Source organism: Tauraco erythrolophus, chromosome 9 (assembly GCF_009769465.1).
Source record: "Tauraco erythrolophus isolate bTauEry1 chromosome 9, bTauEry1.pri, whole genome shotgun sequence".
NCBI lineage: Eukaryota > Metazoa > Chordata > Aves > Musophagiformes > Musophagidae > Tauraco > Tauraco erythrolophus.
This window is the reverse complement of record NC_141473.1, coordinates 41,367,451-41,395,008: the sequence shown is the minus strand read 5'-3', so window position 1 is coordinate 41,395,008 and position 27,558 is coordinate 41,367,451. Positions and strand designations below refer to the sequence as shown.

General features: G+C 51.3%; 1 protein-coding gene across 1 annotated transcript; it reads right to left on the bottom strand.

Moving 5' to 3' along the window:
• Positions 1-118: 118 nt before the first annotated feature.
• Positions 119-27,558, bottom strand: PAPSS2 (3'-phosphoadenosine 5'-phosphosulfate synthase 2). Its single transcript, XM_086616204.1, has 13 exons — positions 27,538-27,558; positions 12,388-12,493; positions 9,959-10,194; positions 8,977-9,115; positions 8,594-8,712; positions 8,367-8,480; positions 7,655-7,766; positions 5,622-5,642; positions 4,090-4,295; positions 3,396-3,531; positions 1,991-2,259; positions 897-1,126; positions 119-260 (listed from the first exon to the last, which is right to left on the bottom strand). The coding sequence occupies exons 1-13, from the start codon at positions 27,556-27,558 to the stop codon at positions 119-121; spliced, it is 1,851 nt and encodes a 616-aa protein (XP_086472330.1).

The window sequence follows — 27,558 nt, the reverse complement described above, 5'->3', positions numbered from 1 at the left end:
TCAGAGCACTGGAAATGCCAAGTAAGTGATCCGTGTCGTAGGGAATCAATCAATCACTGCTCACTCTTAATACAAGTATTTCTAGGAGGGAGGAGGAGGAGGAAGAGGAAGAGGAGTGTTAATTCTTTTTCTCCAGCGACTGGTAGTACTCGGTTAGGACCTTCCAAGCTTTGGGGGCCATGAAGCCATCCGGTGGGTTTTGACCTTCCCGCGCGAGCTTCCGCATGCGCGTTCCTGAGATGAAGTCAAAATCGTTGTGACTGCGGCAAAAAAAAGAGACAGGAGGGAAATCAGCACAACCGGCCCGAGCCGTCCCCAGCACGGCTCTTCCGCCGTGCCAGGTGTAGAATCATAGAATCATAGAATGGTTCGGGCTGGAAGGGACCTTCAAAGGTCATCTAGTCCAACCCCCCTGCAAGGAACAGGGATATCTCCAACTAGATCAGGTTGCTCAGGGCCTCGTCCAACCTGGCCTTGAACGTCTCCAGGGATGGAGCATCCACCACCTCTCTGGGCAACCTGTTCCAGTGTTCTACAACTCTCATGGTAAAAAATTTTTTCCTAATATCCAACCTGAATCTACATTTTTTCCTAATATCCAACCTGAATCTACAGCGATTAGCAGCAGATGTAGCTGAATCTTTACGATTAGCAGCGTTGGGATTGCTCTGGGATTGCTGGAGTTGCACGTAACGCGCTTCTCCAGCTGCAGGAGGCTGTCCTACTGCCACTTATCCCCAAACCATGCTTCTTCCCCTCCCTGGTGACTACAAAGGCCTCCCCCATTCCTCTCTTTAAGAGGAACAACAGCTGCTTCTCCCTCTCCCCTGGCAAGCTGCGAGCCGGACGCGATCGCAGACCACCATCGGGAACAGCGATGCTGCCACCCGCGTTACCTTTTCGGGTCGTAAAAATCCATGGCCCTTTTCAGTTTGTTGTAAGCAGCCACCCGGAACGGGATGATTTCCACCGAGGTGAGGCCCGGCGCCATGCTGAGGACCTTCCCTCCCTGCGTGGGCTCGTAGAGGTCCTTCTTGGTCTCGGGGTGAGGCATGCCAGCGGGGTCCCGCCCCACGATGTAGAAATTGGCCCCGGCGATCATGCGAGCTCGGCAGTGCCACTGCACCTGCGAAGGAGAGGCATGGGGTGAGCAGTGATCCAGGAGATCCACGCGCAGGAAGGAAGGAAGGAGAAGCGTCGGCAGCCTTGCTGCAGCTTCTCATGGCAATCAGGCCACCCAGACCCATCTTCCACTGCTGGGACCCAATGCAACACCACAGATCTCCTAAGGACGAGAAGCTGTGGCTGCCCCATCCCTGGAAGTGTTCCAGGCCAGGCTGGATGAGGCTTTGGGCAACCTGGTGTAGTGGAGGGTGTCCCTGCCCATGGCAGGGGGGTTGGAACTAGATGATCTTTGTGGGCCCTTCCAACCCAAACTATTCTGTGATTCTACGATTCTGTGATTTCAAGGGAAACGCTGGGGATGGGAACCGGTCTTGTTCCAGTTTGGCAGCAAATGGAGGTGGCAGTTTGCTTTTTGAAGAAGCAGACCCAGTGCCCACCAGCCCTTGAGCCCCGCGCAGGCGAAGGCTGACCAGGCATCCCTCTCCTTCCTCCTTCAGGAGAGCTTCAGCGTCTACCGCTTTCATCCCATAGATTTAGGGACAGGAGGGAAACCACCAGGAGAAAACAAACGGGGGTCCCTGCCCGACAGAGAAAAAGGTGACAGTGGTGACGTCTGTTCCCAGCCCCCCTTCTCCCCAGCTCTCCGCAGAGCTTCCCAAAGCATGGGAGCCCACGGAGCCGAGCTCTGCTGGGAGACAGCTGCTGCAGCGAGCTGTGGGTGAACCATGGAGGGAGCCAAGAGCGAGGCCACGGCTCCTGCCTCCCTTCCCCGTGGCCGTGCGGAGCCGTGCGGGCAGGCTGGCAGCAGGCATCCCCACAGCCGGAATTCCGCCTCGTCGCGGCGAGCAGCCAACGGCTACGCTACCTCCGTGGGGCCGGCGTAGAGCATGGGAGAGGGGAAGATGGCAACGACGGTCGACTTGGGGTCCAGGACCCGCTCCTCCAGCACAGCCGCGTGCTGCTTCATCCGCCACTCCAGCGGGACGTCGTCGTCTTTGGTCCATCCTCCCAGGGGGTGCAGGAGGAGCACGGGGGTTTTGTAACCCCTCTCCAACAGCTGGCGCTGCGTGTCCTGCATGAGCAGGGCGTGCCCGTTGTGGACGGGGTTGCGCAGCTGAAACGCGAAGATGGCATCTAAAAGGCAAAAAAAAAAAGATTCGGAGGGTCACAGGTTCGCGCTGACCATCGGACCCCGCGGCTTCGTTCACGCGCTACGCATTTCGAGGCAGTCCTGAGATCCATATGTCATAAAACATGTCTCCTATCTCCACGTGACGGAGCCCTTAAATACCTTAGATGAGCGTTTCATACACATAAGTGCTTCTTCATCGCTCTGCCAAGTTCATTTTCATAGAATCATAGAATGGTTAGGGCTGGAAGGGACCTTCAAAGGCCATCTAGTCCAACCCCCCTGCAAGGAACAGGGATATCTCCAACTAGATCAGGTTGCTCAGGGCCTCGTCCAACCTGGCCTTGAACGTCTCCAGGGATGGAGCGTCCACCACCTCTCTGGGCAACCTGTTCCAGTGTTCTACAACTCTCATGGTAAAAAATTTTTTCCTAATATCCAACCTGAATCTACCTCCCTCTATTTTAAAACCATTACCCCTTGTCCTATCACAACAGGCCCTCCTGAACAGCCTCTCCCCATCTTTCTTGTAGGCATTTTCATTGCACATCCTTCCTTTGGGGCCGATTTCACTCCTAGCAGCTCCCCTACAATGTTTTTACACGCCACTGGGCACCTCCACCAAGTTCCCTGACTTCTTAAGTGACCTGCCACCTCTCCAAGCTCCATGGAAACTCCAGAAAGGCCAACGCTCTCTCCCCAAAGTGAGGGTAGGTGTCTGATGCCTGCCAGCCTGCTGGGATAGACACCTGTGAGAGGACACCTGACCTGTGCTGAAGGCCAGGCACGTCAGCGCGGGGCTTTAAACGCCCGAGGTGTGGAAAGAGAGGCTCTGACCAACCAGGGAGGACACCAGTAGGGTGCTCAACGCCTTCCAGTCCCATGCTTGGAGATGCCCATTGAGGACACAGCCCATCACAAGCACTGTCCTCAACCAAAGGGACCCTGTGCCACCTTTAGTGCCATGGCCCACGTCCCTCTTGCTGCTCAGCCCACCCAAACGGTGCCGCTTGGGGGGCACACAGAAGGGATCTTGCCAGTGCCGTGAACTTGAGAGCAAGTAATCAGAGATCACACAAATCTCCTCGTGCCAGGTAGGGCAAGAAGAGCCGTGCCACCGCTGCTAACCCAGGGTGCTCACCAGCGTTCATTTCTCTGAACTTCTGCTTGAGGGTGAGCGGTGTCAGGCGGTACTGGTCCAGCCCATCGTTCCACTTGATCTTCTCCAGCACAAGGAGGTCTCCACCAACCAGCCAGTCTCCGCTCTCCATCACCATCTGTGAATGACACACACCTGCATTATGGAGGGGACGGCAAATTATCTCCTCTTCCCTTTCCTAGTCTCCTCTGAAAAGCGTTAGGCTTGGTTCTGCTTGCAGGGTGATTTTCCCTTCTCGTTCAGCACATCGTAGGCAGAAAACGTTCTTACAGCAACCACGTGAACGGAACATCATGAGCAGCGCAACCTGCAACCCCGTGGAGTGAGGCATCCGCCGCTGAGACCCTACCCCTGCACCCAGCTGTGGTGGTCATGCTAAGAACATTTGGATGTAGGCACGCCAGTGAAGATGAGTGAAGGAAAGGAGCAGCTCCTCGGCAGCATGCTCATTTCCCCTTTCACCTTGCACTTGTTATCTGACGCTCTTGCTAAGCTAAGCATCAAGCGAGCCTAAAAATCCAATCCTGGCAACTCGAGACATGATGTTTCCCAGTGAGGAGCTGGGCTTGGAGAGCAGACAGGACACCCACGGCCCTCAAAGTCTTGGAAAGGTTTGGTTCTCCAGCCTCTGCCCATCCTGGCCAGGTTTCCCAGCCCAGCAAGGGGACAAACTCACTCTGACGTGCGGGTGCTTCACGCAGGTGGTGCCCCAGATGCGGGCACAGCGCTCCTCCTTCCTGTGCTCGAAGTACTCCGGGTCCTTCAGGATAGCAACCCTCCGCCCTTCGTAGCTGAGCGCCAGCGCCTCGCAGCCCTTCAGCCGCTCCTTGTCCTCCGTGGAGATCGGCAGCACGATGGGGATGCTCAGGTTGACAATGCCGTCTGGCAAGAGAGAGGGAGGGTTTTAACATCCTCCAGCCTTGGGCACTGAGTAAACAGAGGTTGCCAGAGGCACACGTTCTCCCAGATTTTCCAGGACTAGCTCGGGGACCCACCATCCGTCATGTAGATTTATTCATCGCCCGTTTTTCCTGCACTGCTAATAAACAGTGGTGTTAGTGGAACACGAAAAGTCCCTATCTTTGGGCCAGAGATGTCTCAAAGACACCTGGAGCATTTAATTACTTTCTGCACTGTCTCCCTGGAAAGACCAGGTTCTCCTCCAGCTAGCTCCTGGGAAAGTCTCTTTGAAAAATTGAAAAGCACTTGGAAAAATGCAACCCTGGATGTAACCCCTACCTCCTGGGCCAGGAATACCACCTCTACCAAGGTGGCTCCAGCTTGGTGTTCCCTGAGGCATCTCGTTCCCTGCACACCTCCAACAGAGAGAACACCACCACGCTTTGCTTTGTGTCTTTGTCTTTGTTTTTTTTTTCTGGTTATCTCCACACTGTTACTCCTCCTCCTTTGTATCTCTGCAGAGTCCACTTTTAATCTGTTTTCGGTGTGTACACAGCGAGCCTCCGTCGGCGCGCGTCGCTTCGGATTTCAGCGCTGTCCCTAAATACCTTGAAGTCATGTTGGTTTTATCCCCACTCCCCCAATTTCCCAGTCCTCCACTAAGTTCCTCCCATTTCTCCTGGGATAACCTGGTATGAATTCAGGAGAACCACTCTCTCCCGTGGGTTTCCATTCGCAAACAAGAACGAACAAATCACCGATTCAATTTCTTCTGATCTGACCGAAGGAAATTTTGGACCCCTGAGAGTCTTAATTGGTGGATTTTGACTCTGATTTTTTTTAAATCTTTTATTAAAATGTTTGCATTTGTGTTTAATTCACGACTAGGCATCATTCGTCTGCCGGACAGCAATTTTCAAGCACCTTCATGAATAATCATAACTACAGTCCCACGAGATCGAATCGATACGAACTTCATACATTTAAATTCTATTCAGCAGTGAACAGTCAATAAGGTCAGCATGGAAAAAGCTGAAGCTGAGGATCTCCATGAGATGCAGAATTAAAGAAAAAAATCACTCCAGAGAAGGTAATTATGAAATTACACGACTGGGATTTTTGTGAAGACCGGGCGGTAGGGCACGGGGTGTGCCATGCCACTGCGTAATCATAAACAGGCCGTGCCTGTGTCTAGTCTTCATAATTTATTTATTTTTTTTTAATAAATCTCAAAAAATTACTTTATAGCAAAAAAAAATTTTAAATTGACGTAATTTCTGTACAACCTAACGACATTTATATACGTACCACCTACAGAGAGATTCCTTCCTGGGAGAATAAAAAAAAAACAATTAAGATAATTAACACTCACGGGCACCAGTTGCAGTAGCCATTGCAAGAACCAAAGCTGCTGGTGTAAAACCTCCAGCAAGCACGGCCCAACCACAGGTCGGGTGCTGCTGGCACGGTCATGGTCCTCCCCGGCACTCACCCATCCAACATGGGTCATGCTGGCACAGAGGGCAGAGCTGCCCTACCACCAGCAGATCCACCTTTCCTCCTGGTGGCCATCATGGCCCTACACAAAGCACCTCACCCATCCAACTGCTCGGAGCACCGAGGTGGGATTCACTGCTCCACGTCTGAGCGAGAGGAGCGCTGACTTGCACGAGTCCATCAAAATGGATCGCAGCCCTTCCGGGCACAGCAGAAGCTGCCAAAAAACATCACCCACACCCCAGGGCAAAAGGGCTGGACTAATGATTCGGGAAAGACCAGCCTCAAACCTCCCTTTGGCAATGCCGCACACCAGCCTCGGCACCACGAGGAAACTCTCCACCGTTTCCTAAAGCTCATCCAAGCCAACGAGGGATATTCCTCTTCCTGCCCAGATGTCACCCTGCAGGCCCGAACATGCAGATGTTCAGTTTGGAGACCTCAGTGGAGACAAGGCGGACCAGGGACTGATGTTGATGCCTTCTACTGCACAGATCTTGCTCTGGAAAGCTCATCCATCCAGCAAAGCAGGTGTCCTGGGCTTTGTCCCTGGCCCCACTGAGCTCTACAAACCCTAAACATATGCCCGCGGACCCCGGAGGAGCCGTGCTCAGTGATGCCAACAGGTTTGCTGTGGGTAAAACACACTCGCTGAGCCGACCTTCTGGCACCAAGTGCGGAGCTCCGGAGCAACGCGGTCATTACAGGGCGCCTCTGTGACCTGGTCAGGCACAACAGACAGCTCAAAGACCACGGAGCAGGGTCTGATAAGAAGGACACGTGCTTTTGAACACCGTCTGCACACCAGGCGGGAGGTGAAAGGCTACGCCGTGTCTGAAAGCAGAAACCCCCACGCGGACACTCCTGTGGTCCAAAGGGAGCAGTCCTGAGCTTTGCACCTGCTGCACGGTGCCCAAGTCCTACTAACAGCAGCAAGTCGCTGGCCAGCATGACCACGGGATCCTCTAGAAGCGGGGCACGACTCAAAGGGAGTCGCTCACCCAGATCCCAGAGCCCCGAGGCCAGGGATCGCTATCAGGTCTACCAAACCCAGCGCGAGCGCCCTGCGTGCACGTGAACTCACAGTGACGGCACCTACAGCTGTGAAACGGGATGGAACTATCCACTGCTCCGCTCTCAGCTGGAGACCATCACTGCCTGAACACCCTTGGCCTTTGCCAGGGATGAAGCACCTCTAACATGGTGCTAACGAGTAGGTAAATCTGAATTATTTCAAGCTACGGTAACCGATAAGAAGAAAAACCTGGAACAGGTTGCCCAGAGAAGTAGTGGCTGCCCCATCCCTGGAAGTGTTCCAGGCCAGGTTGGATGAGGCTTTGGGCAACCTGGTGTAGTGGAGGGTGTCCCTGCCCGTGGCAGGGGGGTTGGAACTGGATGGTCTCTGAGGTCCCTTCCAACCCAAACCATTCTACGATTCTGTGATTCTATGAAACTGGGAGAGGGGAAAGTGAAATCCAGCTCTGCTCCTCCCACCTCAAACCTCATCTGGCAGCCTTCCTGCTTACTTGGCTTTGGGCTTGCATCTTTATTTACCCTGGTATAACCGAGCATGAAAAGAGCTGCACGATGGCTGCCGAGATGTTTAATCAGCACCACGCAAGGTGTCAAAGCCGTGAGCCAGGACCTGAGCCATGGCACGGTAAACTTTGGCACCTTCCATCCCCTTTGGCACGGTCCTTCACCAGCCCTCCCAGTGAACGCGCGAGAGGAAGGACGGACGGACGGACGGCGCGGCCGAGCGTTACGCTTTTCCGCACGCTGCGACGCGGCGGGGCCAGCATCGCGTGCTGGCCGACGGTGGCACAGGGCGCGGGGGTCCGTACCATGGAGCAGGGTGCCAAAATGGATCACTTGCAGGTACTCCACCTCGCGCATGAAGCCGGTCAGCGGAGTGGCCCAGCCTTCGCTCAGCACCTGCACCCACTGCAGATCCAGCTGCAAAACAAACCCAGAGGGCACTGCTGAACAGGTTGCCCAGAGAAGCTGTGGATGCCCCATCCCTGGGAGTGTTCAAGGCCAGGTTGGATGGGGCTTTGGACAACCTGGTGTAGTGGAGGGTGTCCCTGCCCATGGCAGGGGGCTTGGAACTGGATGATCTTGGAGGTCCCTTCCAACCCAACCCATTCTATGATTCTATGATTCCTGTCACCGGGTCACGGCTCACCTTCTCCCTCCCTTCTGCCCCAACGACACGCTCATTTGCTTTTCTTCCAACATAGGACATTCAGAAAGGGGGAGAAAGCCACAGAGGGGTTGGTTTGGGTTTTGTTTGGGATTTTTAAGTCAGACTTATGTACTTTGACAGCACAACTGCTTGCGGGGCTGTACTAACACAAAAGGAGACCGATGGCCTTGGCTTGCTACAGCGCAGGGTGGAGACACAGCAGAAAGTGGTCTCAGCTCACCACAGCCACAAAAGGACACAGCCCTCAGAGAAACAGAGGCCCCCTCAAGCAACACCTTCATCGAAGCTTCTGCCCTTCAAACAGCGAAAGGGCGACCGAATCACAGCGCAGCATCTGCGCGGGACGGTACCTTGGTGATCTCTACGCACGGCAGCGTCTCCGCTTCCGCTCGGACGCTGCTGAGCTTGTTCTCGGGCACAAACAGCTCAAGAACATCCTTAGTGGAGCTGCGGGGCACGATGTTCTGGAAGAGAGAGACAAGACAGCGATCGTAAGCCACGTGCCGGTTTCCACACGCGCGCCAAGAAGTCAGTAGCCGCGGGCAGGTTTACGAGCTGTGGCACAAAAAGGACCTACTTGTGTTCGGAGGAGCTCCACAACCTGCTGAATACACTCGGAGACCGACGCAACGTTTGTTTTCAACACTAGTTCAGGAGATTCGGGGTTCTCGTACTCTGAGTCGATGCCTGTGAATCCTACGGACAACGAAACCCAAACTGAATCCTTTTAACGTCAATACTCGGTGCCCCAGAGCCAACAACCCCGTACAACCAACCAGGGAGCGTTCAACCACACCGGGCACTACAAGTGGCACTTGTGACAGCAAGATTAGGGAAACAAGACACTCTCATGCACTACAAAGAGCCTTTAGTGACCCACTTCTCCGCGTAGAGACGCAGCGACAGGCTTTCCAACGCTTCGGAAAGAAAAAGGTGGAATAAGAGCTCGCTCTTCCATACCTTTGATCTCTCCAGCTCTTGCCTTTTTGTACAGGCCCTTCACATCTCTGCTTTCACAAATATTCAGAGGAGCGTCTACAAAGATTTCAAAGAAAGGAAGTCGAGCTGCCTCGTGAATTTTCCGTGCGTTTTGCCGATCCTGGTAGAAGAAAGACAGGAAAAGGGTTTGTGTTTGAATTGCAGCAAGCACGATGTGCCCTGGAATTGGACGCAGGTAAATGCAAGTCTGGTGCAGATCTTTGAAATTTGCACTAACTCTAATAACAGTTTTTCATCTCCCTTCCCCCCTTTTCCTTAAAGATACTTGAAAAACCAAAAAAAAATACAAAAAATCTACAACTTTGAGCTGTTTTCAGCTTTTTTCCATCCAAACCATCGAGAAGATTTCTTCGCTAAGCAGGACAGCAGAACTTTGGAATGGGAATAATTATCTGCCCCATGTTGAAAAAAGGAACTGCACATCCCTGGATGTGTTTAAGAATAGGGTGGATGATCTACTTAGGGATATGGTTTAATGGGGATTAGGGACGGTTGGACTCGATGATCTCTAAGGTCTTTTCCAACCTAGAAATCTATGAATGACTCTATGAATGCTTCCATTGGCTTGACGACGGCAGCCACCTGGTGTTCTCAGGAAGCACAAAACCACAATCAATATTTCTTCCATCAGAGCAGTGATAGTGCTACGACAGGCTGTTGTTTCCAAGCCTCCTTAGGAGTTAATAGTAGGGAGATTTTAAACTTCTCTTAGGTTTTCATCTCTTTGTTACGTTGAATATATTCAAAGGGGTCATGTCAAACTGCCCTCCAGAAGTTTGTACCGGTTGCGTGTGGTTCTGCGTACCGGTGGTGTTTTACAAAAGAACGGAGAAGTTACAAGGAGCATCCAACAGGAAGTCCTCTACGTCATCTCTCTTCCCTAAGAACAATCACGAGACCAAGGCTGCCCAGAAAAGAGCGGAATGTGATGCAGTAGGTTCACCTTTGCGAAAGGAGAAATGAAACTAGTGATGCAGACGAGCCCGGCGTCGGCGAACAGCCGGGCCACCTCCGCGATGCGGCGGATGTTCTCCTCGCGGTCCCCAGCCGAGAAACCCAGGTTTTTATTCAAGCCATGCCGAACGTTGTCTCCGTCCAGGGAATAGCACGGGATGCTGTGAGAGACCAAGTACTCTTCCAGAGCAAAGCTAATGGTTGTCTTGCCAGCTCCGGAGAGGCCTGTGGAGACAGAAAAGTGAGGTTCAGGTTTGAGGTCAAAAGAGTGAAAACGACAGCGTAACGCGATACCTCCTGGGACACTGGCAACGAGACTCCTTCTGCCAGAAGTTGCTTTAAGGAAGGAACGAGGTAAGGAAGTTGGACTCATCGTTTTAGTATACGGCTACCACCACAAAGCCCTGGCCAACCCTTCTTTTTGAAGGGGTGGCATCAATGCCATGAGAAAAGCTGCTATATCTCAACTTCTGGAGGGGTTTGACCCAGCAGTGCTGCAAAAGTATCTCTTGCTGGGCCATGGTGGGACAAATAGGTACCAGTAAGTAGGTGGAGCTTGAAAGGATGCTTGTTGCTTGTAAGTCTCACAGCATCTTCCTCTTCCTCCTCCTATTCCCCCTATGAACAGCCAACTGCTCCCCCAGACTGAACCCAAGGAGAGGTTCTTGCAGCAACTGTGTGGGGTGGGACGGGCTCCAGCAGCAATGGCCTCTCTGCATCCATGGCCACCTCCTTCTGCAGGCCCAGCAACCACGGATCTGCGCGAGCAGGATGGTTGTGTAGACCAGCAGCGCATCTTCAGCTGCGTGCATCTCCTGGTGTCATCAGCCAGAAGGACGACAATTTGAAACGAGATGGGTCCTTCTCGTTCCGGCTCCATTCCCTCGCACAAAAACCACTTGCTACTGGCTGTGTCAGAAAGCGGCAAGTGCACCTGGAGCACCACGTTCCTCCTTTCCATTGGGTGGGGATCCATACATTGAAAACTCCTTGAAGTGGAAGAGGACCTTGACTTAGGAGAGAGAACACCTCCAAACACCGCACCTGTTACAGGAAACACTTCGCCTTGGAGAATCTCCTGTGGAGACAGCATCGTCTGCTCACCTGTTTTTATACCCTTGGCATGACATCTACTACTGACCACTCATGGTGACAAGACCCTGGGCGAGGTGGACTTTTGGTCTGATGCAGAACAGCTGTGTTTGTGCTGGAGAGGAAACGTGGCTGGGCAGAGGTGAATGCTGCTGGCCATGCCTTTGGGTTTTGCAGCACAACAGACTCACCGATAGCTCTCCTGAGCTGGCAATACAGGGCAACCCCCTTCCATTTAATCCATGCAAAGAAATGTCCTTCCATATAGTCACTTAAAATTAAACTGTTAGAAAGTTAGGAGCCCACTGTCTTTTTCAAAGAACAATCACCAGCCAGAGAAGCTCAAACTTTTCAGACACAGGATCTTTGAGTGATATTTGAAAAAAGAATGAAATTGTCTTGGATAGGGGTTTTTTTTTGGCTTCAGAAATGGTAGTAAAGCAGATTAGGCGTTGGTCTTTTCGAAATTAAAGAGGAGAACAAAAGAGGAGCATGCCTTAATCCAACATCTAGCACACAAGCTGATATGAGGGCAAATCAGAAGGGCTTTACCAACCCTGCCAAGTACATCTATCAACATCTTCCGGCAAAGAAAATATCAATATTTAACAAGCAAAGAAACAACTGGACAAGCAACAAAAGACAGAGCTGTGTAAATATTAGCAGAGCAGAATAAATGCAGTCGTTTCTAGCAGCCCCTAATCCCCAAACATTGAGTTTATCTTTCCAAGCAGAAGAGAAGGGCAACCCATCGGAAGCCGTACGGAATGAGAAATGATGGAAGAAACCCGCAACGGCTGCGCAAGGAACCGCCTCCGGGGCGGTTCGCTGTCTGGGAAGTATTTATTCTTCGGACAAGATGACCGCCTCGTTGTGCTGCTCACGAGGTCACTTTAGACACAGTAGACCCAGGTCTCCCAATAAACTTCCCACCAAACCAGAAGGAAAACATCCGCGTGCTGTTTTGGACAACCCTGGGCACGTCTCCGTTGCCAGGGACTGGCTGGATTCGAGCCAAGGCTTCCTCCGTCACACGCTTTGGGAACAACGAGCGCGACCCTTAGGGCATCTGACGTGTTCAAAGGAGCCCGATAACAGCTGGGAAATTCATAAAAACATCAGTTATGGGCAGCAGCTGCCAGGGAGAACATCCTGCTGTGCCAGCCCCGCGTCGTCGGTGTTTCCCACGTGTCAACGGTTTGCAATGTCCAGTTCCCGAGGAACGCTGACGTTTCCAGCAGATCCCAAATCCCCACCTCTGAGCCATACTTATGTAGGCAAGTGGGTTTCACACACAAAACCATGCTTCCACAGCCAGGAAAATACCTGTCAGCCAAACCGTGCAGCCTCGGAATCCACCCCTGGTCCCGACGACTTGTCCTCTTTTACTCCTGCTGACATGGTGGGCTTGGTAAACCACGTTGGTCGATCCCTGAGGAAAACAAAGCGAAGCAAACCACTTTTATCACCTTGTCGCTCGCTGCACGAGAGGAAATCTCAGCTGGGACTAATATCAGGGAGAGAAACAGAAATTCAGTAAAAATCCGCACGACCCAATTGCAGCCAACTTCAGCTGGCAGGACACGGAGGCACGCGGAGATGCGGGCGGCACACTCCCTGCCTCCTCGGCGTTGTAAAACGCAGGCAGACCCACCTATTATTTTAATTACTCTTGCAAAAGAAAAAAAAAAATCAAGGTGCTCATTTGCCTGCGTCGTTTAACCCAGAGCCAGCCGGGGAAGACGGTGGGATGGGAAGTAGAGAAAACACCACCCAACGCCTCCGCCTGCACTTCCCGGTGCAAACAAGGGACCGGCACGATGCCGAGCCCGAGGACTGAATTTTGGTGCTTCCCAACGTCAGCCTGATGTGGGCAGAGCAGCCTGAAAGAGCACTGAAAGAGCTCCAGCAACGGCACTTCAACAAAAGACTTTTTGCACATAAAATATCTACGAGGACCTTATTCATTGCGAGGGTTACGTCTTCAACTGAGGCAGCCAAAGGAAAAGTCTCAAGAAGGAGAGAGAAATATTTTCTCCCCAGCCAGATTCTTCACCCACGGAGGTTTCTCCGTTTCGTATCATCGCTACAAGAGTGGGTCTGGGCTTTCCCACGATTCCCATCTTGCTAGATAAGTATCCCTACGTCTGAAGTCACCGCAGGGAAGGGGTCGTCTTTCATTCAGAAAGCAAATTTGGCAGGGAAACAAAAAAAAAAAAAAAATGGGAGAGACAATAAAGTAAAAGGTCACTTTTAAACGTGTTGGTAAAATAGCCTTCATTATTTATTTTTTAACACTTAAACATGATTAAGCAAAGGCTGAATTATATCATAACGGGGGATTAGGGACGGTTGGACTGGATGATCTCTAAGGTCTTTTCCAACCTAGAAATCTCTGAAATTAGTTGGAGGCTTGGTATTTGGTATGGAACAGAGGGCTCTGCCTGCGCAGAAATCCGAATGAAAATTATTCCGTAACGGAAGAGAATAAACAGCCTCCTCTCCTCACCTGTTTCGGTGATCTTTCAGAGAGGTCAGCATCCCTGCGGAGACCAATCTCCCACCACAGCCATTTATAACCATACTCAGAATTTCATGCCCATTTTCAATTCAGTTCTAGCAAAAGGCTCCCAAATCAGTCTCTTTACGCCCGTAAATTACGCTGGAAGAAGCTTGGGAGAGAGAAGTAATTGCTCCGGAGCTGGCGCAAGGTGACCAGTTCCCACCCCGTGCCACCACCATACGACTTGCTGGGAAGTCCCGGGCTAAAAAGGTTTTCAGGGCTGCTGTCTCAAACCACCTCCAGCAACACATCTTCTCGCTCCAGGACTCTCACTTCCCATTTTCATTGCTGCAGTCACGGGAGCGGGTCCCTGACATCACTTCCCCCTTCCGCGGTTGTTTCAAGGGATAAAATCAATTATTCAGCGGTTGGAGTGCAGGGGATGGACGAGATGCTGCCCGAAACGCAGAGCCCGGGTATCACAGCAAAACAAAACCAAAACCCCAAAACTTCTCTAGACCCGACCCTGAAAAGTGAGTGAGCTCAACACATCCTGGCGACTCAGAAAACAAAAGATAAGTAGCTTGAGATCTGTTTTTTGTGGGGTTTTTTTTGCAGGGAGTCATCAAAAGTCTGTTTGAACATTTTGAGCTTGCAGAGGTGAGATGGCACCACCGTGGGGTTAATTTCCACCCGTCCCCAGGGGTTCAGGCTTCAGTGTCGAGACTAAACAAGCACATGCAGCCAAAAATAAACCCTTCTCCCAGGACACACGGGGGTGTTTCTGCTGTGTTTGCTCCTGGCTGAGCTCTGGCAACGCTCTGAAATCTCTGGCCAAGGACTCCCAGCAAAGCACGAGCGCCCAAACTCGCCGTCCCGCCAGCTCGCCACCGCTCAGCCCTGCAGCGAGACCTGCCCTGCTGCAGCCTGCCCGCTCGTTCCGCGCTCCTCGAGCGCGGCGCTCCAAAAAACGCAGAGCAGGAATTCTGCAATTTGTTTGCAAACTGCAACAGACAAGACCGATATTTCTGTGCATAGAATCACAGAATCATGGAATGGTTTGGGTTGGAAGGGACCTCCAAGATCATCCAGTTCCAACCCCCCTGCCATGGGCAGGGACACCCTCCACTACACCAGGTTGCCCAAAGCCTCATCCAACCTGGCCTGGAACACTTCCAGGGATGGGGCAGCCACAGCTTCTCTGGGAAACCCGTGCCAGTGCCTCACCACCCTCAGAGGGAAAAATTTCTTCCTTCTATCCAATCTAAATCTCCTCTCTTTCAGTTTAAAGCCATTGCCCCGTGTCCTGTCACTACACGCCCTTATAAAAAGCCCCTCTCCAGCTTTCCTGTAGGTCCCCTTTAGGTACTGGAAGGCTGCAATAAGATCACCCCGGAGCCTTCTCTTCTCCAGGCTGAACAGCCCCAACTCTCTCAGCCTGTCTCCATAGCAGAGGTGCTCCAGCCCTCGCATCATCTCTGTGGCCTCCTCTAGACCTGCTGCAGCAGCTCCATGTCCTTCTTGTGCTGGGGACTCCAGAGCTGAACACAGCACTGCAGGGGGGTCTCACAAGAGCAGAGCAGAGGGGCAGAATCCCCTCCCTCGCCCTGCTGCCCACGCTGCTTTGGATGCAGCCCAGGGCACAGCTGGCTTTCTGGGCTGCCAGCGCACGGTGCCAGCTCATGTTGAGCTTCTACGAACCTGCGTGCTTCAAATCTCTCTTGCGCTCCCTCTGCAGCAGTGGGAGCTCCGGCTGCACGCTTGCTTTGGCAAAATGTCCATCTGCTGGATCTGTTCTGCGGGAGATGAGCTACGATAACGTCCGTGCCTTGGGAAGATGCAGGAACCAACACATTCCTACGTGGCTGATGTAAAGAGATCGTTATGTTAAAGGTACACGTTGCTGTGCCGTAAATCTGCGCTGTGCACGCATCTCAGAGCTTTTATTTTGCACGCTGGCATCTTTTGGAGCTTGGGAAAGCATCACTGAGGGCATTTTTGCCATTCAGCAACACTGTCAGACCTCTCCTACCTGCTGGGACCTCCAAACGGTACCAAATCCCTGATTTTTCTGTTTTGTTAATAATCTTGCCAGTAAACTCTTCCTAACCCTGAGCAACCACCTGCCACACACCGACTCGAATTCCTGTCGCCGGTTACAACCAAAAGTAAAAAAAGGTAGAGAGAAACGGGAGCACGTGGCAGAAGGCTGGGCTGGCAGCTTGCTTGGTCAGGAACAGGCAGTTCAGCAGGAAACACTGACTTCCCACCTCATCACCTCCCAGCTGGGACACGGCTTGGGAAGCCCGAGATGAAGCACGATCGAACGGAGTGAAGGCATCATCCAAAATAAGCATCAATGGCCCGAGAGCAAACCCTGGCGAGGTGTCATCTAGAAGGAGAGTACACTGCAAGAGTGTTGGGAGGCAGAGATCAAGCTACTGTTGCAGTAGTCTAGATCAAAGAAGTGAGGTTTGGGAGAGGAACTTCTTACCTATAATTCAGCCCCCGACAAGGCTCCCAGCAAGGCGATAAACGAGCCGGCAGCGCCTCCAGAGAAGAGCCGTGCAGCCTCTGCCAGCAAGATGGTTAAGAAGGACACTGCCACACTCTCTCCTTTCCTTGGAAATCTACTGTTTGGCCACGTCTGCATGATCTCATTCCTCAGCCCACCTTGGCTTACCTCATCCAGGAAATGAGAAAAAAAAATAAGACATGGCTCCAAACCTTGTGCCAAGGCTGCAGCAGGACCAAGAAGCCAAATCCTAGCTCTGCTTTTGGTCTTGCCTCCTACTGAATCCTTCCATGAGGCTGGCAAACTGGCAGGCACCAAGATCTCAGGTGTCTTTAAGATCAGGCTGGAATGAGCCACCTGCCAAGCATCTCCTGGTCCAGCTTCTAAAAGGAATAAGGTTTTTCATCCACCACCCTGGTGGGACAACATGCTCCCTTGCTTTGTGAAGGTAGGTTACGCGTAGAGGCAGAAGTCTTTTCCTTAGTCTCCTCCTGAATAAAGAGATGGGGCCTCTGGGACGAGAGCTCACCATAGCACAGACCTGCTGGAAACGAGGAACCATCAGTGTCCTCTGCTCCGAGAGCTACCACTTCTCAATTCGTGGCATCTGAGAAAGTAACCTCAGCTCTTCCTTAAGTATTTGCCCCTAAAAGGGGGCAGCTGAGCTTGCCCATATAAATCGTAGGTCACACGTAGCTACCCACAGGAGAGGTGTTATCAGGGAGCACCTTCTCTCATCTGAGAGCTAAATGCACCATAACTGGGGGCCTCTCCCAACCATGGCTGACATTTGTTAGGAGCAGAACCACTGCACAATTAATAGAAAATGCCCTACATGAACAGCATTTAGGGTTGTCCCAATGAATTATATGGACAATTTGCCATCTTCCACTAGAAACTCAACTGTTCCTTGCAGGGGGGTTGGACTAGATGACCTTAGAAGGTCCCTTCCAGCCCTAACCATTCTATGAATCTATGATTCTATGTACAAATTCTGGACTTTAGGACACAAGGCAGCATCTTTCCCTGCCCAAACCTATCCGTTTCTCCACGGCTGCATAACGAATGGAACCAGGGCAAGAACCAAGTGCGAGTGCCATGTGCCACAGCCAAGGAGTGGAAACAAAGGAGGAGAGACAGGGGCTGAGCAGGACATTCCCGAGATCCCCTAAGCACATGCAACATCCTCAGGCCAACGCTTGCTCACAGCCATCCATAGAAGGCAGAGCTCTCCGATGTCGCAGGAGGAAAGATTTGTCACTGCGAAGCCGTGCTGGTCATCGCAACGGCCAATAAGGTCTAAACCAACATCCTCATCGTGCCCTTAATTTCCCTCCGCCGCTGCGGAGGTCCAACTGCTGGAAGTGGTCCAAGAGCCATAGCTCGTGGTTCATTCTGCTCCGGAGAGGGGAGGCCCTCTGGAAAACGCAGATCAGCCCAAGAACGATGCCAGCAGAGAAACACTCCTGTAGCATGGTGCTATTAAGGGCACGTTCATCACGCGTCCAGCTCGTTTGGCAAAACTGGCAGTCTCCTACGAAGGTGGTCAGCACCCAACTGGCAGCGCCCACGGCCCCCCCGGAAACCCTGACCCAACAGCGAGGGCAGGGTCAGGACTCCCCCAGCTGCGTTTTTATTCCTAGGGCTATCTTACATCATTTGGAATATGATTCATTTTTTTTTCCACTCAAGCGTTTAATAAACGCCCTATTTTGGGACTGCAGCCTGGACCTCTCTCCTGAAGGGAAAAAAAAATAAAATAAAATAAAAATAGAGGCTTTGAAAACGTTTTCAGCTGATCATATTTGCAAACGGTAAAATAGGCTTTTAAAATAATCAAATGATCAAGGAAGCTTTCAAGGTTGAAGTCAAACACCTGCTTCAAGCCTCCAAAGACTGATTTAACTTATTGTTTAAAACCCTCTCTCAAACCCTGCCATCTCACTAAAAAAAAAAAAAAAAAATTTCTTTTGTCCTATCAGATGCATAAAAATTAAGTTTATGAGACTTTTCCTTAAAAAAAAATTATTTTCTTCTACCAGGGCAATTCCCACGGCTGCGCTTTCATATGAGCAAGCTGACGTCATTGAGAAGACAAAGTGTCCATCACCAACATGGGAGAAAAACCTGCTGAAAAAGAGTCCTTGACCACCGAGAAGCAAAACTATTATACTCAAAAGAAAAGAGGGAAGAGTGGGAAGAGCGGGGTTTTTCTTGAGGAAGCAAAGATTTGATTATGATCATACTGAAGAATGGTGGAGAAACCTCAGAGTCTCTGAAGTCCCGACTGAGCTCTCCTAACCCTAAACCTACGGACTTTTCCCAAACTTGAGTCTGATTCATTGAATGGACTAAGATGGCCAACGTTTCAAAATCAGCTCCACTCTTTCCCAGGGAAAAACCCCACCAAGATGGAGTTACCCTGGAAATTTTGCCCGTTCCACCTCCCAGGATTCCACCACCACGACACGGAGCCCAGCCTGAAGGTCCAGATGGGGAAGTGGGACTTCTCCAGCAGCCAACATGCTACCGTACCACCCACCCTCCTGCTTCCCGTGCTGTTGTCCCCTCTCTGTCCCACGTGGGACTCGTCTCCTCTCTCACCAGCTGCACCTGAGCTGAAACAACGTGTTTTCATTGGAGACTTGGCTGAGTGACACAGCGACGTGCCACCAAACACCCCGCAGAGGCTGCGGGGCTGGAGTTCCAGCGTTCCCTCGCGCCGGGCAGGATGCTGAACTGGGATCCTCTTCTTCCTTCAGCGCTCTGAATAAACCACAGGGTTCCTTGGCACCCTCTGCCTTTGGCACTCGCTCCTTTTGGCATCTCTGCCTTGGCCCCTGTCCCCTGCCACGAACGTAACACAGAAGATCTTCAGGAGACCAGCAGAGACATCCCAGTTACCCGAAACAAGCGGTCTTTCAGCTTGGAGACAGACGGTTGGGGATGCCAAACATCCCTGACACACGAGGTTTTCAAGGTGGTGTTGGCTAAAGTGGGTTTTTTCTTAACCCACAGGAATTTCTGAGCTCTGAGCAAGACTTTCTTTTCGATCGCAGCTAAAATATTTTTCTCTTGGGATAAATTTGCATGTTTTGGGTTGCCACAATCAAGTTTTATACAGCCCTGGTAAAAAAATTAAAAAAACCCAAACAACCCAACAGCAACACCAGGCTCACGTTTCGGTCAACCTCGCAAATCAGATGCCAATTTCTAGACTGTGTGGCTTCAAATCAGCAGGTTGGGTGAAAAAAATCGGCCTCTCCGAAGGCAATCAGATCAGGAGTTTATCTCTGAATTCGATGACGTCACTACTCTTAATTTCCTCGACACAGGAAAAGTAGTGAGTCATCCCACGCTCCTACGTTTTCGGGATGAATTTGCAAGGCCGGGGCAGATGTTCTAAAAACAATCTTCCCGTCTTCATTCCAGAAATCACAAGGGACAGCTGCACGGGCAACAAATATTTGACAAACAAAGCATCGTGTCAGCCGCTGACAAAAATCACAATTTCCACAAGAAATCCTTCCACGGCTGCCCTATTTTTCAGAGTCATAGAATCATAGAATGGTTAGGGCTGGAAGGGACCTTCAAAGGTCATCTAGTCCAGCAGTTCTGCTAAATTCCCTCCCCTGAATGAACCCGTTTCAGCAGCGAGGCTCACGCTCACTTTGCAAACAACAGGGTTGAGGTTGCAAAAGGAGAACTGCTTCGCTTTGATGCCCGGGGTCTGTTACAAGGCTGCTCTGGATCATGCCAGGATCACCCTCAATGCAAAAAAAAATGGTTATCTTGCAAAAAGAGGGAACATAAATAGAATCGTAGAATCATAGAATGGTTTGGGTTGGAAGGGACCTCAAAGATCATCTAGTTCCAACCCCCTTGCCATGGGCAGGGATGCCCTCCACTACAGTATAGGTAAGTTTTGGGATTGAACACCCATAGGAAGTGATCAAGCATAGCTATTTAACGTCTGAGAAAACCAAAAAGAAGGGAAATACGTGACCAGAAGGTAGGTGACTAGTTAAAAACCACAGAGATGGTGTAGCCCAGTGACCTTCACCAGCAAATCCGGAGCCCGACGGTGCACAGATCCATGACCGACAGCCCGCTGAACTGGCGCAACGGCATCCGTGTGTCCTTGTTAACTCAGTTTGCAATAAGCTTTCAAACTCGGAGGCCAACATCTAACCATGGCTATGAGCAGGCAGGTGGGACACCAGCTCCATCTTCTGCTAAGGAAGAAAGCAGAATCTCCTTCCACTCCTCCAAGCTACCACAGGTTGAATCGAGCCCCTCTTGGCTCTAAACAACATGGGGACAAGATACTTATTTTTAACATGCCCATCACACCCCTTTCAGGAAAGAAATCCTGTACCTTTGGAGAACTTCTAGCAGTTTCATAAGCAGCAGGAGCTACAGAAGATCTGTATTTCAGACAGCTTCATCAGGCTTTAAAATATATATATATTTCCATGAAAGAACTAACCCTCTTGCATCACTTCTCCTCTACAGGACATCATGGCAGCCTGCTGAAAGAATGAAGCTGGACACAAGCCCAGGTTGGTGGGGACTCAGCGTCGTGGCCACACGCTGCCTCTCCCTGCCTCATTCCATACTCAGGATGGACACGTGGCCTTGAACTCAGCGTCCTGAACGCCATGCACTTGACTTTACAATGGTCAGTGGTCAGCAGGAGGTGACAGGAGATCTCTCTCTACCTCAGGGATTTTTTTTTTAGGGTTTGCAAAGTGTAAAAGCAGCAGTCCGAAGGACTGCGGGGAAACTCGTCCGGACCCACCACGCAGGACACGGTTAAATGGAGGAACTCTGCAGGGCAGGCCAGAAGTTCACTTGGCTGGAAAAAATCATTAAGATGAATTCATGGAAGGAAATTTTATCAAGGACTATCAGGAAGAAAGGCACGACTCTGGTATGTCAAGTCATAAATCAATGGAAGCTGGGACAATGCACCATGGTGTCCCAACCATAAGCTCTTCCCTGGTCCCCACTCTCAGCTGCTGCTGGAAACTACAGAGGGGGTCAAGGAGACCTTCCCCTCCCTCAGTACCTCCTCAATCCCCTCGGTGTTTCTGTCGGCTGAGGGCGGGCTTGTTTTCACCGTAATCCCACTGAATGTGCCAACCTACACGAAAAGCTTCACGAGCCAAGTCCAAGTTGAGGACTCAAGTTCGGAGACACCACGATAAAGGCTTCCTGCCTCATCTGACCCACACAGGCTGCAAGACAGGCTTTTAATTACGTGAGCACACACGGGGTTGCCCAGACTCTTGCCTAAGTCAGCACCGAGAACGTCATACTCTTCTGGAAGGAGTGACTACTCAGCATTGCCCACACCCCTCCCTGAACCAGGTGTAGGCACAAGTCTTAGTCCTTACACGCTACTCAAAGGCTGGTTGAAGGACAGCCACACAGTTTCCTTGGGAATTATTCTTACTTGGTCCCTCAAAAGTTCACGCAAACTCCCAGTATCTCTCTGAGGGTGGCATCATCCCCAATTTTACAGCCACGGGAGAGTAGCAGAGAGTGAGGCAAACAGCAGATGAAGACTTGAGCTCCTGTTGAAGCCCTATAAAAATGACACATGTTTGAAGAGCAGCTCTCCCCTGGACTTCAAGCAGCGCTTCAAAGAGCTCGACGCTCCTCACATCCATCCCCATGGTCTCAGACCAGCAGATGCAATGAGTTGCCCCGGCCGTGGTTGAGGTGACTCCTCCAGCATCATGTCCAAGGTCCCCAGCAGAGGCAAGCACACAACTCAGCCCCCTGCAGCAGCAGTCACCTCCTCTAAAATGAGGGTTTTTTTCCCCTCTTCCCAACCCACTGGCAACAGAAACAAAAGATCTTCCCATCAGAAGGCTGGGCAAGCCTGACAAATGACCTCCTGCCCCACACACTTTTTTGCACCACAATGGAAAGCTGAAAAATGGTTTGATATCGAAGAAAACATTTTGTTCTGCCAGAGAGGCCGCAAAGACCTCAAGGTCAGAAAGTCTTGGAAATGTAAGTACAAACGGTGGTTTTCCAAAGACGCACCAAAAAAAGCTCACCTCAACAAACCCAAAGTGCTGCATTTAAAGAGAAGCCACGTTAAAAAAAAAAAAGAAAAAAAGATAAAATTTGCACAAACCGGCTCCTTTCTCAAGCCCTGCTCTCCGAACAGGCCACCACGTTTTGGCACCCACTCAGCAGATAAAACTTTCGACACACGTGGTTGCCCCGAGCCAAGCTGTAAGTAAATAAAAAAGGACCATTCTGCGAGGGCCAGGAGGCAGCACTGGGAACGAGCCACCAGCCCCACGAGCAAAACCCTAACTTCCCAGCATCCCATTTCGCGCCGCGCATCCACGCCGAACGCCTTGACCGAGCTGCTCTGCATCCCTCCTTTCGTTAATGATACACTCCGAGCAAATTTTCACTTAGAAATGATTAAGCTGCAAGACCATTAAGGAACTATTTCTCACTTCTCACGGCTGGGATTGAGAGCTAAAGCAGAGATAACCATTAGTCACCGTGCTTGCGATAACAGTGAATTAATAAACAATTACGTGGCGTTTCTCTTAATGGACTTTCAAGATACCAACACGTATGAGCACTGTGACCAAAGTACAAGTTCAAGGCAGCACATGTCATTGGGAGCATTAATATGGGCCCTGCACTTATCTTTTGTGGGCACGTAGAGCTGTGGGTTTATCTACAACACCTGGTTTCAGATAGGTGAAGCCTTTTCATTTTTGAAGGCTATTTAGAGACACCCTCCAGGATCAACACGAGCCCAGTTCCAAAAAAAAAAAAAAAAAAAATGCAAGTATGCAAGTGCTTCTCTTCAAAACCCTCCAGAAAAACAAAATCCCTGTGGCCTGAATCCGAGCTGCAGCTGCAGTGCACGTGTCTGGGTAGCGTGAGGTCTTGGAAATCATTCGCTGTCCTGTCTAAAACCACTGGTAGGGGCTGCCCAAGGAGACTGTGGATGGAAACCTATCCCTGAGTTACAGGTTTTGGCAGAGATTTGTGACTGGCCATGACATAACAGATGCGACCTGAAAACCAGACGAGGCTGGAGTCTGTATTTATCCAGGAGTCCAGCAGCAGGACAGGATACAACACGCTGACTCAAAGTGCTTTGACTCAGAGCTGGAGAAATTAAGGTCAGGTTTAGGTGCCCCTGCCACCACCCCAGGCAGCGCCCACCACAATGACCACCGCCACCAGCAGCGGTGCTCAACTGCGCTCCTCCAAACGAGGCTCCTGGGAGATGAAGGTAAAACCCAAAGAGCCACCAGTCCTGTTGGGAAAGCAAAAGATTAACCTCCGAGCACACCTGCCTCTCCCCTTGGAGGGAAGGGGTGCTCAGGCAGGAACCACTCGCTCCAGCAGAAAAAACCTTCCACTTTTCCACGTGCACACCCTTGTACAGCCTCAGGAGATGCTCTGTGCACACAGCTTCCTGGAAAACATACCCTGCTGCTCCTACTGCCACGGGACACCAGCCAAGCCTTCCCGCACTTGAGGAAGGTCCTCCGTGGTCTCCAGCTTGCAGCTTCTGGGGCTGGACCGCACCAAGCTGATTATTCCACTCCCCATCCCCTGGAGGGCTCAGCCTCCCTGAACCACGGAAAGAAAGAAGCATTCATGTTTAGGAGCCTGCAACTTTTCCCAGTTTTTCTTCTCTGAAATTCCCCAAATTGAACATCCTTGCTCTTACAGAGCAGGGTATGGTTAATAAACCATACTGGTCCGGCACGCAAAACAGCGCAAGGTGGGGGCAACAGAGTGGAAAGGTAACTTTTTAATAGCAAAGGACTTCAAAAGAAACAGGGAGAAAAGAGGAGAGAGCTATAGGAAACGAGAGAAGTCGAAACGAGAGCATATCGAAATAGTTAATCCGCTGACCTTTCCACGATCTTCGAAGAAAAGAGACACAAAGCCAAAAAAGTGGCAGAAAACAAACCAAGAAATACCGAGCACGCAATGAGCAACCCGAAAACAATCACCTTTCGCGGCCACGGGGCAACGAGCTGAGCACGGTGTTCCATGAAACAAGTCACGGCCGTAAATCCATGACTTTTGAATCGCTGGATCAAACATCAGAACCAGTGTCTGGAGCAACTGGACCCAGACCAAGCCCCGCTGATTCCCCGAAATCAGGGCTCTGCTGCGCTGTCGCCTGTGCCAAGCGTCACCGGGACGAGCCGCCCACAACTGCTGCAGACATGAACATCCTTAAAGACGTTCTGGTCTTCACGTTCAAGGCAACAGAGTCAATAATAAGCGTGCAAGGAGATGAACGGGTGGGTTTGGGTTTTTTTTTTTTTTAAATAAACTTTTTATTTCCCATTGCTTTGCAATTAAGCTGACGGAGCTGTACGTACGGTACGGCACTCAGTCCGTCTGAACTCTGCCCCGTGGCTGCAGTTTTTTCAACATGAGATAGTTTTTTTTGGCAAAGAAACTACGCCTCTTCCTATTTCCTCGGGGTCACCATCTGATGGTGTGGCTTTTTCACATGTTAATTTATCTTTAAGTACGACCACAGAGTTTGCAACTGTGCACACGAGCAAAACTGAACTGTCAGAAGTTACAGCTTTGGAATCCACCGGGGTACCGAAACAGCATCCCGGTGCAAGCGAGAGATGCCACGCGCCACACTGCTCCTGGAGACACTGTTCCAAGACCAGGCAGATGACAAAGCTGTAACACTCACCTTGAAAAAGGCTGTTTCAGCACCAAGCTTGCCTTCTCCCCTAAGGACACCCACCGACAGCCAGGGGCAGGACTCCGGCACCGGGCTCTGAACCCACCGATCTCATGAGACACGTCGAGCTGCGCTTTCCACGCGCCCACGGGGACACGCGAGCCACGCAGCCGGTCGCCCCCGCCAGTGGCCAGCCCTTCCAGGGGCTGCGTGGCAAGCTGTCTCTCCGGAGCACACTACGCCATGTGTACCCTCCTGCTCGGTAGGAAAACGCTGCTTGGCAGGGAGAGGTCAGGAGCTGCGGAAATACCGGGAGTCGGGAGAACAAGCTGCTGTTTCGACGGGGCTAAAAGAATTCAGCAGCCCTGAATGCTGCAGTGTGCAAGAGCCCACACAATAAACAAGGGCAGTCCCACAGCTCCGTGCTCCTCACTGCAATTACTCCACGGTGTGCTTACTCCTGAGAGCAGGATTTCGCCACTGGGGCACACAGGAGGCCTGTGTAAGGAACGTTTAAGTCTTTAAGGTCATCATTAAAGACTGTTGTTCAGTCCTGAAACTGGTCAGAAGCAACTGCTTTCTGTCAACGAGGTCTTTGAACGGAAGGATACTGCCCGGGACTTCATGCCTCTTGCAATTCCACAAGCAAAAAAGAAGGGAGCGTTTCCATACTAACCAGCAAAAGATCAATTCCTGCACACCGAGCCTGGGGTCTTCAGCAGAATTCAGGTGCCTTGTTAATTTTTAAGGACAACACGTGCAGAAGGAAAGAATTCTAGGTTTTCTTCTCTGTACCTGACCATAAGCTTCTACTAATAAATGGGAGTGCAATTAAAACATCCTCGAGCTAGCCTCAAACTCCTGAGAACATTCAGGCTGCATTTGGGGGTTAAATCCTGAGCTCAGAACTATTCCATTTCCAAAAAGAGGAGCACAGTCCAATAACACAGCCAGTTTGTCTGGTGACAGCTAGAACTACTGCACCTTTCAGAAGCTGACAGCTAACCCACATCACCTGCAAAACCCATTTTTTTGACATATTCTCGGGCAGTGAAAAATGCTGGAAAAATCCGGCTTCGCAAAACCTTGTCTGTGGGAGGAAGATTAACGCATCACCCACACCATGAAGAAGTGGCAAAAATTAAAGATTTTATTAGTAACGAGGATTTTTAGGAGCAATAAGGATTCATGTTACTGGGAGAATGAAGAACAGGGATGAAATAAGGGGCAACAGAAGGACGAGCTGCCGCAATAACAGGGATCTCAGCGGGGCAAATTACTCTGTGCATCCCACCTTCGTTTTCCAACACATCTTTGCAAATAATTGTGCTGATCAAGGGCCCCGTATCAAAGTGAAATGCCTTATCCCGTGCCTGGAGATGGCCGAACCCAAGGAGCCACGGAGACTGTGTCAGGAGCAAGAACTACATCTCTGCTTTGTGCAACACCCGTCCCTGGCAACAGACCAGAGGGTTCGCTCATGGGATATCATCGCTGTTTCGTCATAATTACCAAAAACTCTCGTAATTAGTGAAATCATCTCTTTTCTCATTCTGTCACATAGCTGGCAGACGAGCACGTGAAAACACGCCTGAACTGTCACCTGTTTTGACAGTTAAGGTACGAAGGTTAGCCACAATCTGGCTTGTAAAGGTCATTTTCCAGACCAGGGTGGAGGTAAAGGAGAGGGATTATTCTGGAAGTTCAGTAATGCCTCTCTCCTGTCACAGCAATGAACAAAACTCCCATACATGGCTCACGTCTCGTCCCTCCCCTCCCTCAAATAATCCCTAAACCACAGGTTTTCGCATTCCCAAGAACACCCCGCCGCACAGGCGTGCTTTGTTACGCGTGGTTTTGGTGGCATTCCTACCCGGACAGCTTACCAGTGTATTCGAAAAGCATTACATCCCTCTGAAAAATTTAGAATGAGATTTTTAAAAAAATAATAAAAAATCAACCAGCAAAAGCAGCCCGAGAGACTTACGTCAAGATTTCTTATGGTTCTGATTTAAAACCTGAAAAATTCATGGGAAGCCAGAGGGACACAGACCTCGCATCCCAGATCCAAGAAGTTAGGGAGGGCAGCCGGCAGGCAGAAAACTGATTTCTGGCCACGACTGCGATTTGCAATTTTAATTTCTAACTGCGTTTCGCTCTGGTTTTTAGATTTTCTTCTCTGCTGCGCGCTGGTTTCGGTGGCGTTTTGTTTGAAACTGGCTCTGCACCAGCGCCGGGAGCCCACCGGCGCTGGTGGCGGCTGGCTGCCCAGTTTCTCCTGCCCAGTGGGACCCGGGCAGAGGAATCCCGAAAAGCTGCGAGCGGGGGGCAGCTCTCAGCCTTCGCACCGCCTCCAAGAGGAAGAAGAGAAGCTGCCGGGGCTGCTGCTCTGGGCGAGGACCGGCGTAGCCCCGGCAGCGTTCGGCACAGCCACGGAGGGCTCGAACACGACCAGTGGATTCGCCAAAACTCCCGCGGGGAGATGCGCGACCGACCCGCCGGACACGCACCGAGACCGCTCGTCCTCAGCACCCTAACGTGTTTTAGCGCCCTGCTGCCAGGTGATGGGCGTCCCCAGGAGAAACAACTCCCGGGTGTCCCACCGGGCGACATTCCCGGGAGCCGCAGGAGCCCGCGCACCCGCCGGGAAAGCGGCGATCCCGGGGCTCCGGGAGAAGGTCCCCTGGGAGAGCGGGACGCGCCTCGCAGCGCCCCCCCCCCAGCCCCGCGGCGCGGCCCTACCGTCTGCTGCCGGCTCGACAT

Excerpts from the sequence above, each read along its gene's own strand:
- PAPSS2 (XM_086616204.1), bottom strand. The coding sequence starts at position 27,558 with ATGTCGAGCCGGCAGCAGACG. Across the intron at positions 10,195-12,387 it reads CTGCACGGTTTGGCTGACAG|GCCTCTCCGGAGCTGGCAAG; the intron begins GTATTTTCCTGG and ends CTGTCTCCACAG. Across the intron at positions 1,127-1,990 it reads TCTACGCCGGCCCCACGGAG|GTGCAGTGGCACTGCCGAGC; the intron begins GTAGCGTAGCCG and ends TCTCCTTCGCAG.